The following is a 13818-nucleotide window of genomic DNA, read 5'->3' as shown; positions in this document are numbered from 1 at the left end:
TTTGACAACCCCGATGGACAAGATATGCCTCCCCATCTCACACGCATTACATTTTATTAAAATAACCAGCCTCCCTAAAAACTCATGATTGTCAGAAGATACCCCGAGGGAACATTTCTGTCCCCGATAACAGAGATAGGAGGTGACAAAGATGCTGAACAACACTTGGTCGGTGGTTAAGCAGAGAATCATTCTGAGCCGTCGCTGTCGGCAGATTCCAAGAAGGAGCGTGATGGAAGAGACGAGATGGCCAATTGAGTCGGAGGGCTTATTGGAGAGCTGCCTTCGCAAGGCGAGGCTTCTCCATCTGTTGGGCCTTGCGACAATAAGCGGAAGCCCGAGGACTGCTTGTTGGCACTTGTCAGAAACACTTTCCTCCTTCGTTTGCTGCAGCGGCCTTTGGGTTGAGCTTCTCCAGTGGCTGAAGTGCAACATGTATAATCTTTTAGAGGTTTGTGTTGAGTTACAGTGTAGTCCTAATCTTGGCTACACTTGAAGTCAATGGACTCAGAGCCAAGCTACAAGTGATTTTTTTCACGTGTAGAACACTTGATCGTTTTCGCAAGTTTTCCTGGGAACTGAAGTCCCAGTGTCCTTCCCCTCTCTATTAGAATCGCCACCTGGTGGAACGCTCTGTCAATGGAGACCCGGGCCCAGTGGGACATATTATTGTTCCACCGGGCCTGTAAGACAGAGCTGTTCCGCCAGGCGTTCGGTGGTTGAAGGGGGCGGTGTCATGTCGGCCTCCCACCTTTGGGGTGGGGGAGGGTTCTCCCCACCATTGCACTTGGTTAATTTATTTCATTATTGTTTTGTATATTGATTTTAGTATTGTTGTTTTTTTGTTTTTATCGATTTTAAACTGTTCATCGCCCAGAGCCCCTGGGATGGGCGGTATATAAATTGAAATATAAATAAATAAATATAAAGAATCACTGCAAGAAGAGCCAGAGAAAGCCGCCTGCAGCAGCAGCAGCTTTTGCAAATCCAGAGCAGCTCCCCGGGAGCAAGACGCCCAGGGAGAAAGCTGCAGCTGCCCACCCCCAAAGATCGTTGAGAGCAGGCTTGTGACTGGAGGAATGATTTGCAAAAGCTGCTGCTGCCGCCGGCTTTCTCTGGCTCTTCAGGCAGCGATTCTAACAGAGAGGGGAAGGACACTGGGACGAAAACGATCAAGTGTTCTACGCATGAAAAAAGTCACTTGTAGCTTGACTCTCAGAAAGGTATGAGTAGAGTTGCCAAATTAAGGGGAGCAAATTAAGGGAGCCCATTGGAATAGAAACAACAAGTGAAGCAAAGGAACAACCTGCCCATCTTCAACGATGAATTTTTCATGAGATTTTTTTTCATCTTGGAGAATCCCTGGGAAGTTTTCCTAGTGGTTTGAGCAACATCCATATACCTGCAAAAGAAGACAAAAACAGCGGAGAAAGATTTGGAAATAGTGACTTACCTTTATAAGGATTGTGGATTGTGTCTTCACCAGTTGGACTTTAAAAATTGTACTTTATACGATTATTGCATCCAGTTGTGATTCTAAGTAGTGTTTTTATTGTTGATAAGGGCTTTTGAAATAGTTTGTATTCATAGTATTTATGATATTTATTGATCTTTAATTGCACTTTCAGCACTTAGCACTTTTCATATAAAAAAGTAATATATAAAAATAAAAAAATAAATCCAATAATATATATTTCAGCATTAGATATAGTAATATTGTGTTCTACCCTCTGGAAGGTTGTTCCTTTGCTTTACTAGTAGGGCCTAGATTTCTTCTGGAATTACAGTGGATCTCCTGATGACAGAGATCAGTTCCCTTGGGGGAAATAATAAAGAGTCCAGTAGCTCCTTTAAGACTAACCAACTTTACTGTAGCAACAGCTTTCGAGAACCACAGCTCTCTTCGTCAGATGCATGAAAATGACAGCCTTGGAGGGCAGATTCTATTGCATACCATACATTCTGGGTGAAATCTCTCCCCAAATCCCCCCCTTCTGCAAGCACCACCCCTTAATCTCCAACGATCCCTCCCACTTGGACAGAAAATAATTTTTGCCCAAGTTTGCCTGATTTGTAAATGGCAATCTGGGTTAATTAAAATCCAGCCTGGTGTAGTTTCTGACTAAGACCTGGGAGACTCTCAGCCTAACCTACATTAGAGGGTTGTTTTGAGGATTAATTGGAGGAGAGGCGAATTGTGTATGCTGCATTTGTTCCCCATTAGATACAGAGGTAGGATATAAATGCAGGAATAAGAAAAATAAATTAAATCCCACCTCCCATTTCTAGTGATCCAGGCAAGTGGCTGCAATGTTTCCTTGCTCAGCTTTGACATGTGCTGGAGACTGCCCTCAAGTCATAGCTAATTTATGGCGACTCCTGGTGGAGTTTTCACTGCAAGAGACTAACAGAGGTAGGTTGCCATTGTCTCCCTCCACAACCCTGGTCTTCCTTGGAGGTCTCCCGGCCAATTACTAACCAATTACTAACCACTGCTGATTGGAGACGAAGCTCAAGACAATGCATCCACCTGGACTGAATCAAGATCTAGGCTTCCTGTCTCATTACCAATGCTGATTTCTCCACACCCACCACTCCTCTGCATACCCCACTGTGTCCAATCACGCTTGCTATTGTCATTCACTGTCTTTTGTCATTTACCTGCTATTGTTATTCGGCATCCGTAATCACTCTCCAAGACACAAGGACAGAGGGAATCACATTCTCGCTGTATTTGAAGAAGTGAGCTGCGATTCATGGAAGCTCATACCCTACCACAAATTTTGTTAGTTTTATAGGTGCTACTGGAATCTTGCTCAAGTTTGCTCGCATAACATATTACAATGAGTTTTAGTTACCCCAGCAAAGAGGACTATCTCCAAAAATGCTGGTATATTACTGGTAGTGATAAGTGTTGACGTAGGTTTCCTGCACAGCCATGACTGGGTGACCTTGGACCAGTCCCTGACATGCTTCCCAAGGTTGTGGTGAGGTCAAAAAAAGATGAGTCGAATCATCCTGAGCTTATGAGGGGAATGGTGGGATAAAAACGTACTAGGCAGATAAATGGAAGCTTTCTTCTTGCAACCTTCCTCTTTTTTTCTCGAAGAGATTACTAACCATGCCAGTTCTAAATGTCTCCCCTTCGTGACCTCCGCTTGGAAAATGAAGCCGGTCTATTTTCAGGAAGCGCAATTTCTGGGTAAAGGGTGAGAAATGTCACCAGCCATCTCGACAACCCCAAGGACTTTGAAATAAATGTGGATTTACAAGGAGTTTATCTTTTCCTGTGACTCAAAAGGCTGCTGGAAAGAAAAAAAAAACACACCAGTGATTAAATGCACTTGGCGGACGGAGAGAGACCTGCCTGAGTCCCATAAGGAAATTATTTCTTTCTTTTTTGTGCCACCTCGGTTCTGTATTTATTTTCCAAATTCCCTGAGTGGGGTGACATAGGAGGTAAATCCCCAAAAAGACAGTTGGCCAGGAGTCACAACACATTCTGACAATCAAAAGCTCTGGTGGATTTCCTTAATTAACTAATGGCCTGTATAGGGCCATAATGTGATTTGCAAAGAGAAGGCTTTTACGGAAAAAAAAAATCAAAAGCCGGCAGCATTCATAATAACAAGTGGATGGCACTTTTTCCCCGTTTCGTTTTTTTGCTCTTGGCGGTTCGTGAGGGAGCCTTGGAAGTGTATAAGTGACAAGGTTACGCCCCCTGCTGTCTCTCAGGTGCAATTGCATCCAGTTGCACGCTGAATCTATGAAGCCATCAACCTGTAGCAATATTTCCTGTGGCAGAGCAGAACTGGGAAGCAGTGGAGGGGCACATAAGGGAAAAACAATGCACCTTGCCTCTTGTACCCATCTTTTTAAGCAATTGTTCGGGGAAGGGGGGCGGGGCTTGAAAGTGGGAATATGTTCATAAGCTCTCTCTTCTTAATCCCTGCACATTGTAAGCAACGATAACCACACCACCTTTTCTAATGATAAGTTTCTTTGCAGGCTGCCGCTGCAAATGCATTGGTACTGAAATGGCTACACATGTCTATTCTCCAGCCCCAGAGACATCCCTCTGAGCCTATCCAGAGCACAAACAGGCACCACTAGGGATCTTTTCCTATATATATTAGGGTCCTGTGGGGCTGGCTAGTCAGTGCTATGACAAGGAGGGAAGGGAGGATTTATTCCTATGTACGTTTCGGGGAATAGTGGGCAATCAACACTCAGGGCCAAGCTACACATGACGAATGACACTTGAACGGCAAGTGGATTGAGTGGAGGGCAAGTGAACAGGGAGAAATACACTTGCCGTTCAAGTGTCATTCGTCATGTGTAGCTTGGCCCTCAGTTATGATGATACGGCTTTATTACCAACAAACAAACAGTACAGACCAAAAGATACACTACAACGAACACATAACAAAACAGCAGAATATTCGCTTGTACACCCCCCCTAGCTTACAGAATCAAGAATCATATTTCACATACATACATTGCTGACTAGCTGACGTTAATTATCCTGGTTAAACCAAAGCTGTCCTAAATATCCTAGTGTGTGTGTAAGTGTGGGAGCACTTTTATGACTTCATTACCAACAAACAGAATAGCAACAAATGCACAAATGTAAAGAAAAAGACACACTGCAATGCACTCTGCTTCTTGTACCCATCCTTTTTAGGAATTGTTCAGGGGGAGAGGGCTTGAAAGAGGGAATATGTTCATAAAGTATCTCTTCTTAGTCCAAGGGTTAAGAGAATCAATGTGGCATGTGGCAATTCATGTTTCTGTTTATTTATTTATTTAATTTTTAACCCGCCCTCCCCGCAAGCGGGCTCAGGGCGAGGTACTACATTGGTTAAAATACAACTTAAAATCAATTAAAAAACAGATAAAATACTGTGCCCCTTTTGGGGCAACCAGCGGGAGTGGACTCTCCATACCCCTTGTAGAGGGAGACAGGTGGAAGGCTCTGCAATGATGGGCTAAAAATTAGCCTCCACCATATGCCTGGTGGAACATCTCTGTCTTACAGGCCCTCCTAAATGATACAAGATCATGGCGGGCCCAAGTGTCCTCAGACCAAGAGTTCCACCAAGTTGGGGCCAGGACCGAAAAGGCCCTGGCTCCGGTAGAGGCCAGCTGAGCCACCCTAGGGCCAGGGACCACCAGTAGATGTTTTCCAGTTGAACGAAGTGCTCTCTGGGGCACATACAGGGAGAGACGGTCTCTTAGGTATGCTGGTCCCAGTTCGTTTAGGGCTTTCTAGGGATGCTTGAGCACCCCCTGGATTGGCTCTCCCTCTGTTCACCCATCAGCAGCAGGGAGCTGACTTCTCAGCAGGCAGCTTGGTCATTCTTCAGTAGCTCAAGCCAGTTTGGTGAGTTTAATTTCTGCATGTTCACACAGGGTGGTGCAGTGCAATCGACAACATTTCAGGGAAGCGATTGCAGCACACCCAGATATGATTGCATCAGCATTTTTCTTCAGTGCTTAAAATGTTCCGGATGGGTTCAGCATGAAAACGGACCAGCTGTTTATGGTCTGTGAGTATCAGCTTCTTTAGTTTTTCCTGATCTTCTCTGAAGCTCAAAATGCCCCCCTTGCTGCTCCTGAAGAACAGTGTGATGAAACATAAATCAAAATGCCACCCCTTCCATTACTGGAAAATTTCCATTATATCCAGCCCCATAGGGGTTAACCTTGCGATTGCAACTCTCAGCTCCTTGGAGAAAGGATGGGACATGATGGTAAGTAGAAGCAAGATAGTAAGTAGAAGCACTGTGGACTAGTTAATACAAATAGTAAAGCTTCTCAAGTAGCTGGCAGTTGCAACTTTGAATGCTCCCCCATGAAACTGAAAAAAAAGTCAAGGAGAAAGTTTCAGCCCAGCATTCTCATGGATGTCCAGTTTCTCTATGCACATTTTTTCCCCTTTACAAGGGGGCATCCAGGAGTTTGTGCCCTGAAGGCTGAAATGGTATGTGTAGGGTGCTGTCAAGTCATATCCAGCTTACAGTGACTTCTCATGAGGTTTTCAAGGAAAGAGACAAACTGAAGTGGTTTACCATTGCCTGCCTCTGAGTAGAAGTCCTGGACTTCCTTGGTGGTCTCTCATCCAAACACTAACCAAGGCTGACCTTGCTTAGCTTCTGAGATCTGGTGAGATCAGGTTAGTTTGGACTATCCTGGTCTGGGTATAAACCAACAAAGTCTTTACGACTTGATTTGCCTTGATTGTATAAAAAGAACTCTGCCTTTGAGAGCTGCCAGACTCGCCGCCCCCTTCTGCTAGAAGAACATTGTTACTACAACAAATGAGAGTTCCGGACTGCGAAGTTTCTACTGGATTCCGGGGTGCTACTGTCAAGAATTTTCATACCTGCTTGGTGTTCTCTGTGGAGTAGCAAGCAGGAAACCATGATTCCTTCAAGCTCAGAAGAGAGCTTGAGAGCGAGCCCCAAATGCAAAAAAAAACAGTTCCAGCTGCATCCCCGAGGGGATGCTATCCGTTCCAAGTTGATCTACACTTTCTACCTGATCGACCACCTGAAGGGGCTAAGCCACGCTGTCCCACGGCACAATATACGTGATTTCCTGGATCATAAGAAACTAAAGAAGCTGATGCTCACAGACCATAACCAGCTGGTCCGTTTCCGTGTGGTGCCCACCCGGAATATTTTGATTACCAAAGAGAAACGTTGGCGCAATCGTATCCAGGTGCGCTGCAGTCGCTTCCCGCCCTTGTCCATGTGGGCTTACTGGATCTTGCGCAGCAAGGTGTTCAAAGGCTTCATGATTTTCCTCATCTGCTTGAACATGGTGGTTCTCATGATGATCACAGAGATAGCACGGAACACAAAGGAGCACTTCCAGATCATAAAGATGGTCTTGGAGGTGGCTATTTGGGTGATTATCCTCATCTTTATCCTTGAGATTGGGCTGCACTGGATCGTTGGCTTTCGGAAGTACTGGAGAAATCCCTGGAACATCTTTGACTTTATTGTCACTATGGCGTCCTTCATCCCTGAATTAATTTTCTTCACCACAAAGGCCTCCAAGTCGACCACCAAACGGATCGTCCTTGTTTTCCGAGTCCTGCGCTGCTTGAAGCTCTTCCCCAGAGTCCGGCAAGTCCGAGTCATTATTATGGCCATTACTAAAGCTCTGAGGGCCATGGCTTTTATCTTGCTTCTCCTTGTCTTCTTCTTTTATGTCTTTGCAGTGGCAGGTATTTTCTTCTTTGAGAGCTACACTCGGTCAGACCGAAATGACCTGGAATACAGCATGTATTTCAAGGACATGCCCAATGCTTTGGTGACCATCTTCATTCTCTTCACCATGGATCATTGGTATGCTCTGCTTCAAGACTCATGGAAGGTCCCAGGGATCAATAAATTCATCACCGGCATGTTTATCATCTTGTGGCTCCTTATTGGAGCATTCATCTTCCGGAACCTCTTTGTAGCCATCATGGTGGCTAATTTCCAGAACATTCGGAATGACTTGATTGAGGAGATGAAGCAGCTAGAGGCACAGAAGCAAGCAGACAGGTTTAAACTGGAGATTATAGAAAGCAGATTCTCCCCATCCCAGATATACGGAGATGCCGCACAAAAGTCCCAGGAAAAAGTGGTCTCAGAAATAGCATCAGGAATTCCATCGACGGAGACCCCAGATTATTCACAGTTTGGCACAGGGCCCTTGGACTGGGAGAGTTACGTCTACAAGAACTTGCCTGGTCTTTATCAGGCTGATGATGACGAGCAAGTGGTGTGGCCTCGTGACTCCCTCTTCCGCTACTTTGAGCTGATGGAGAAACTTCAGTACAACCTTGAGGAGCGCCAGCAACTGCAACATTATGCTGCATTGGCTCTCTCAAACCTGGAGGACAAGTAGGGAGTTTTCCAAGCCAACCCCAAGAGAGAAGCCTGTACAATTAACTCTTAATTTCCCCAAACCCCTTGCCTCCACTTGTGCTCCTGTCCCATTGTTCCCCTCCTAAATGCTGCTATTAAATTAGAGTTATTGTGGAAAATGTAAAGTGTGAATGTTAGCATGCATTTTGTACAGGGATGTTAGTCCGGGAGCCATGATTAGCCAGTCACACGGCTCCTTGTTAATTTTTATTAATTATTAATATTGTTTATAGTCTGCCATTCTCACTGAGATCCAAGGTGGATTGCATACGGCAAAGTGAATACAATGTAATCAATGGTGAAGACAATCACAGAGCAAAAATACAATATGAGCAACAGTTGGGACCGTCAATGGAAATAGATACAATAAGGTATGGTATCTGCAGGGCTCATTTTGAGGGGGAATGCACAGGAACGCAGTTCCAGTAGTTCTCCAAAGAGGTCACGTCACGTGGCCCCGCCCACCTGATTTTTGGCCACTTTGGGCCCATTGTGGCCTGGATTGGGGCCAAAACGGCCAGGATCAGGCCTCTGATGGGTGATGGATCACTCTCCTGCTCAGCAGCGGCCCGATCCTGACCATTTTGGGCCCCTTTTCGGCCATTTTCAGCCCCTTTTTGCCATTTTGGGCCCAATTTCGGCCCTGAATGGTCAGGATTGGGTCCAAAACAGCCAGGATAAGTGATGTCAGGGGGTGTGGCATATGCAAACCAGTTATGCCAATGACACACTTCCGGTGATGGCAACTGGTGTGGCATATGCTAATGAGTTATGCTAATGAGTTATGCTAATGAGTTCCTGCAGCTCTTTTTCTACAAAATGGCCCCTGGGTATCTGCATATTGGAAAACAAGCATAAAGCCAAACACATAGATGAAATCTTTCTGAATTAAAGCATAAGTAACGAACATGGCATCTCTAGCAACATCGAACTACCCAGTTTACATCAGCAGACAGTGCCCAGTAGCCTAGTCTACATTCCGTGCCCCTTACCACGGTATCTCTTTGAGTTATTTCTTATGACACAGACATATAATCTGAGTAGAAAGCCCTCCTGAATATTTCAGTCTTGCATAGTTCGCAGGAAGCCAGGAGAGAGGGAGCTTTCCTGACCTCGTCAATTGGCCATTCCACAAGGTGGGGGCTAAATGTGAAACGTGTACTTAATGACAAATCCAGGTTTACGTCTGTGTGATGTATGATATGGCCCTAAGCCTATCTGTTAATAGCAACAGAGACAGATTTTACTACCATGTGAAGAGTGACTGCTATCAGCCATAGGCATTTTAAAAAATCTTTAGACAAACTGTTAATGTTTAAAACATTAAAAACATGTTAAAACATTAGCAATGGCTCTTCCAACTGAAAATTATACTTTATTTAGAATTTGCACCCTCCCCTTCCCAAATATGTATGCCAATTCTGCTGTGGTGCTTTGTTAGGAAGAGAGATAGTGGAGGAACGTGCTGAGCAGCCACAAGTGTGGTCAACAAATATTCCAACTGACCATTGAAAAACCAGCTCTGTGTTCATCACTGGTGAGTAGGATGTTAACCAAACCAGCAGTTGATCGAGCATCCCTATATCTAATAAGAAGAAATGGTATTTCTTGGTACATTGCAGTTTGGCAAATACTGAATGACTTTGGGTCAATCATCTCTCTTACCTTAACTTTCAGTGAAACGTTGTTAAGGGGATAAAACTGGAGGAAGACAGACCCAAGTAAGATAGCCTGAGCTCCTTGGAAGAGAGCTAGGGTAACAATAAATACAATAACTGTCTCCTAAGTCATTATACATAACACCTCTGCTCACTGAGGGCCTGATTTCACTTTGAGACCAATGTTAACAACAACAACAACACTTATATACCACTCTTCTAGACAGATTAGTGCCTCACGCAAAGCAGTAACAACAACAACAACAACAACAACATTCAATTTATATACCACTCTTCAGGACAACTTAATGCCCACTCAGAGCGGTTTACAAAGTGTTATTATTACCCCACAACAATCACCCTGTGAGGTGGGTGGGGCTGAGAGAGCTCCAGAGAACTGTGGGTCACCCAGCTGGCTTCATGGAAGAGTGGGGAATCAAACCAGGCTCTCCAGATTAGAGTCCTGTGCTCTTAACAACTACACCAAACTGGCTCAGTAAACAAATTAGTGTTATTATTATCTCCACAATACAGCTGGGGAGCTGGGGCTGAGAAGACGGGCTTACCCAAGGCTACCTACTGAGCTCATGGCAGTAGTGGGATTCTAACCAGTAGAGTGCTGATTCGCAGCTATCTCCTTTTGCAAAACATGCTATTACCTGATAATTTAACCCTGCCCTTTGAGTCAATGATATAGGCTTCTATGGAGGGATGAACTCACAAGCCCCTGTTCCATCAAGTCACTGGGAGGCTGGAAAACCCTGCAGCTGTCCCAAATCTCTGCTCAGCAATGCCACCCCTTTCCCTTACTCCTGGGGGGTTCCAAAAGCAAACTGGGTGCTAGCCACTGCCACCAGTAAATCAATTATATCAATGTGCACATTTGCCATACTACCCCACACTGCTGTCTAGAGGCTCTGCCTAGCTGTTGCATCTTCTTCTTTGCTTCTACAAGCTAGTGTGGGGACAACTGATCACACTTTCATAATTTCTAGCTATCAGGCTTAAGGAATGATGAGTTAACCCCTGACCCCACTATTACTCTGTAGGTAGCCAGACCAAACAGGCATAGTGTGTTTATAGATATCAATCAGACAGCATTTAAAATATAAGAACGTTTTAATCTATCTTACTATATAATTAAGCGTGTTTCAGACAACTCACTTTATACCCTGGTGCACCAGCAGAGGGCGTTGCCACAGAGGAAAGCCCAGGTAACTCACAATATTGTTCCAGAAAACATGCCATGGTGGGAAGCCCAGGCAGGAAACAGGAAAGGAACAGGTGGCAACGCTCTCCCCACACCTTAACCCAGCTGGTATTAGGTGCGGAACAGGTGGCAATGCCCACCACCACCTTAACCCAGCTGATCCTTCTTCTAGCCATGTGGTTGTCCGAGATTACCTGAGATGTGAGATGGATGTTTTTAACCGAGCCCACTATTTGCATTACTAAAAGCGTGAGTGTTCTACGCTTGGGTAATGGAGGTACTTCTCCTCTCCGCTAGCTAGATATTTGCAGACATGGTCCTGTCCCTGGTAACTACTGGTTGCAAACATTAAACAGAGCACACATTTCAGGTTGCTGAGAGTCCAGTTTTCACCCAGGTAGTCCTGTATTTTGGGGGGTTGTCTGGGGAAATCATTCCCCAAATACTGGATACAGCTAGAAGAAGTGAGCTGCGACTCATGAAAGCTCGTACCCTACCACAAATTTTGTTAGTCTTATAGGTGTAACTGGACTCTTGCTCTTTTCTACTGCTACAGAGAGACCAACGTGGCTACCCATCTTAGTCCTAAACTCTGTGGTTTTTAAACATTTTTTATCTGCAATTGTTTTTATTTATATTGTAAGCAGCCTTGAGTTCCTGCATAGTAGAAAGGCGGCCAACAAATGTTTTAAATAATATAATAATAATAATAATAATAATAATAATAATAATAATAATAGTAATAGTAATAGTAATAATAACAACAGCAACATTCAATTTATATACCATCCTCCAAGACAACTTAATGCCCACTCAGAGCACTTTACAAAGTGTATTATTATTATCCTCATGACAATTGCCGTGTGAGGTGGGTGGGGCTGAGAGAGCTCTGAGAGAGCTGTGACTGACCCAAGGTCACCCAGCTGGCTTCAAGCGGGAGAAGTGGGGAATCAAACCCAGCTCTCCAGATTAGAGTCCCGCGCTCGTAACCACTACACCAGATAAATTGGAGAAAGGTTCCTGGGACATGGATACAGTCTGATCCAATGTTGGATTACTTGGGGGATTTTGAGGGTGGAGGGCATTTCTCCGCAGCTTCATTCTTCCCATGGTGTACAGCAAAGCAGTCCTGACTCGATTATTTCATGGCCTTCTGCTAGGAAATCAAACCACATCAAACACACGTCACTGATTAATGATTTTAAAGCATTGAGCTGCTTTGCCCAGAGATCACCAGTGCTTATATCTCTCTCTAGTCTAACAAATGTTGGCTTGCTTTCCATCCCTGGGTGGCCTGAAACTGTTGGCTTCAACAAAGGAACAAGTGCTCTGATTATGTAGCACAGGATCATTAATCGCAGCCTGTTGATCCCGGCATTATCATTCCATCCCATAGACCACTTGTGGAGCAGCTCTCCGGCAGTGCCTCTTCACACACACTGCAGATAATAGTGGAGCGAAGCACAATTCAGCAACAAACAATTGCCGAGTAAAATGGATGCTTTGATCAGAGATAAAACATTGTCTACTTTTTTGCCTAACTGGGAATCCTTTATTGACTTTCTGCGTGAAACAAGGAAAAATGATTTGATGAGTTACGCTTTTGATTTTTAAGAAGATAAATCTGGGAAAAAAATAAATAGAAAGGGGATGGTAGTGGAAAGGGAAATTTTGGAGAGAGTACAATTTAAAGTATGATGTTTGCTAAAAATAAGTGTTGTAGAGGAAAATGGAAAATGAGACATGTATGGTTTTCTTTTATTTCTAATTTCCTTTCTTTTTTGTATGCTTCTTTCACTATTTCTTTCTTTTATTTCTTTGCCCTTTCTATTGGGCTTTTAACTCTATTAATAAAATAAAACATTCTATTAAAAAAGAGCACAACTCAGCAATGAAAAATTGCTGAGCAAAATGATTGCCTTATAAGATCTATCTGAAACTAATGTGAACGGCGACGTATAAAGAAAGATGCTCAGTGTGCAGGCTTGCCCTCTCCCCCACCCTGTACCCAAACACCTCTGTTTGTAAGCTGCGTAGCAGTTACAAAGCTTATGAAGTGGAATTCAGTTTTACAAAGTGCACATTGTTACAAAGCAACTCAGTAGAATAAGTAACGGATAGAACATTTTGTCGTCTTATTCCCTGGCAGCTCACAAAAATAATCAGCATTTGAATTTTTCCATGCCAATCACAGGTCATATGATGGGGATCCAAATGAATAAAGACATACATATTTGTACAAAATCATCAATCATCCCCCCTTTGTTTTTTACATTTTTATTTACTTCACTTATGCTCTACCTTTCTCCCCCACCTTTCTCCCGCAGGGGACTCAAAAGTAACTTACATTGTTCTCCATATTATCCTCGCAACAGCCGTGTTAGGTAAGTTAGGATGAGATTGTGTGATGGTACAAGGTCTTTTCACAGATGTGGACTATGCAACTGCATGTAGTGTGTGTTATCTGTTCGCTATATGTATTATCCTGCTCCCACTGCATTGTTTTCTATGTAGTGCCATTTTTTGCATTGGTTTTTTTTTTGAGGTTCCAAATGTAACTGAAGGTTTATTTACAGTAGGTAAAGTCAGAAGGCAGGTAGGCAGGTGTTTGAACTGAAGAAACAGAAAGGTTTTTGTACAGGAACTTCACTGGAGTGAGGCACAAAACACTTGGTTTAACACTAGATTGCTGGCTTCGCTCAGAGGTTGACACTGCTTATAGCAAAATCTTCAATTGCTTACTTTTGGAAAAAAACAAATACCCCCACCAATCTCCCACTGGCTATCCAAAGTATGGGATCAGCTTATCATAGACAAAATAACAGACAATTTAACCAACACAACACACAAATCCAACTTTTATGAAAAATGGTGGCATTTCTTAGACTACATTGATAGGACAGAAGCAAATCCTCCAAACCATTTATATCAGAAAATACTAGTTAGTTAGTTATGAACTAAGTTGCTTCAAGAAAATTTTGTATAATATCTTTAACTGTAAGAACTGCAAATCATAGCATTGTCAGCA

General features: G+C 43.7%; 1 protein-coding gene across 1 annotated transcript; it reads left to right on the top strand.

Annotated features, from left to right (window-relative positions):
- The first annotated feature begins 6423 nt into the window (after positions 1-6423).
- On the top strand, positions 6424-7902 carry CATSPER2 (cation channel sperm associated 2). The gene has a single exon (XM_054985937.1). The coding sequence runs from the start codon at positions 6424-6426 to the stop codon at positions 7900-7902; it is 1479 nt and encodes a 492-aa protein (XP_054841912.1).
- The last annotated feature ends 5916 nt before the right edge of the window (positions 7903-13818 follow it).

This window comes from Eublepharis macularius, chromosome 7 (assembly GCF_028583425.1).
Source record: "Eublepharis macularius isolate TG4126 chromosome 7, MPM_Emac_v1.0, whole genome shotgun sequence".
In the NCBI taxonomy this organism is placed as follows: domain Eukaryota; kingdom Metazoa; phylum Chordata; class Lepidosauria; order Squamata; family Eublepharidae; genus Eublepharis; species Eublepharis macularius.
The sequence above is the reverse complement of the archived record's forward strand: the minus strand, read 5'-3'. Positions and strand labels throughout refer to the sequence as shown.

Excerpts from the sequence above, each read along its gene's own strand:
- CATSPER2 (XM_054985937.1), top strand. The coding sequence starts at position 6,424 with ATGATTCCTTCAAGCTCAGAAGAGAGCTTGAGAGCGAGCCCCAAATGC.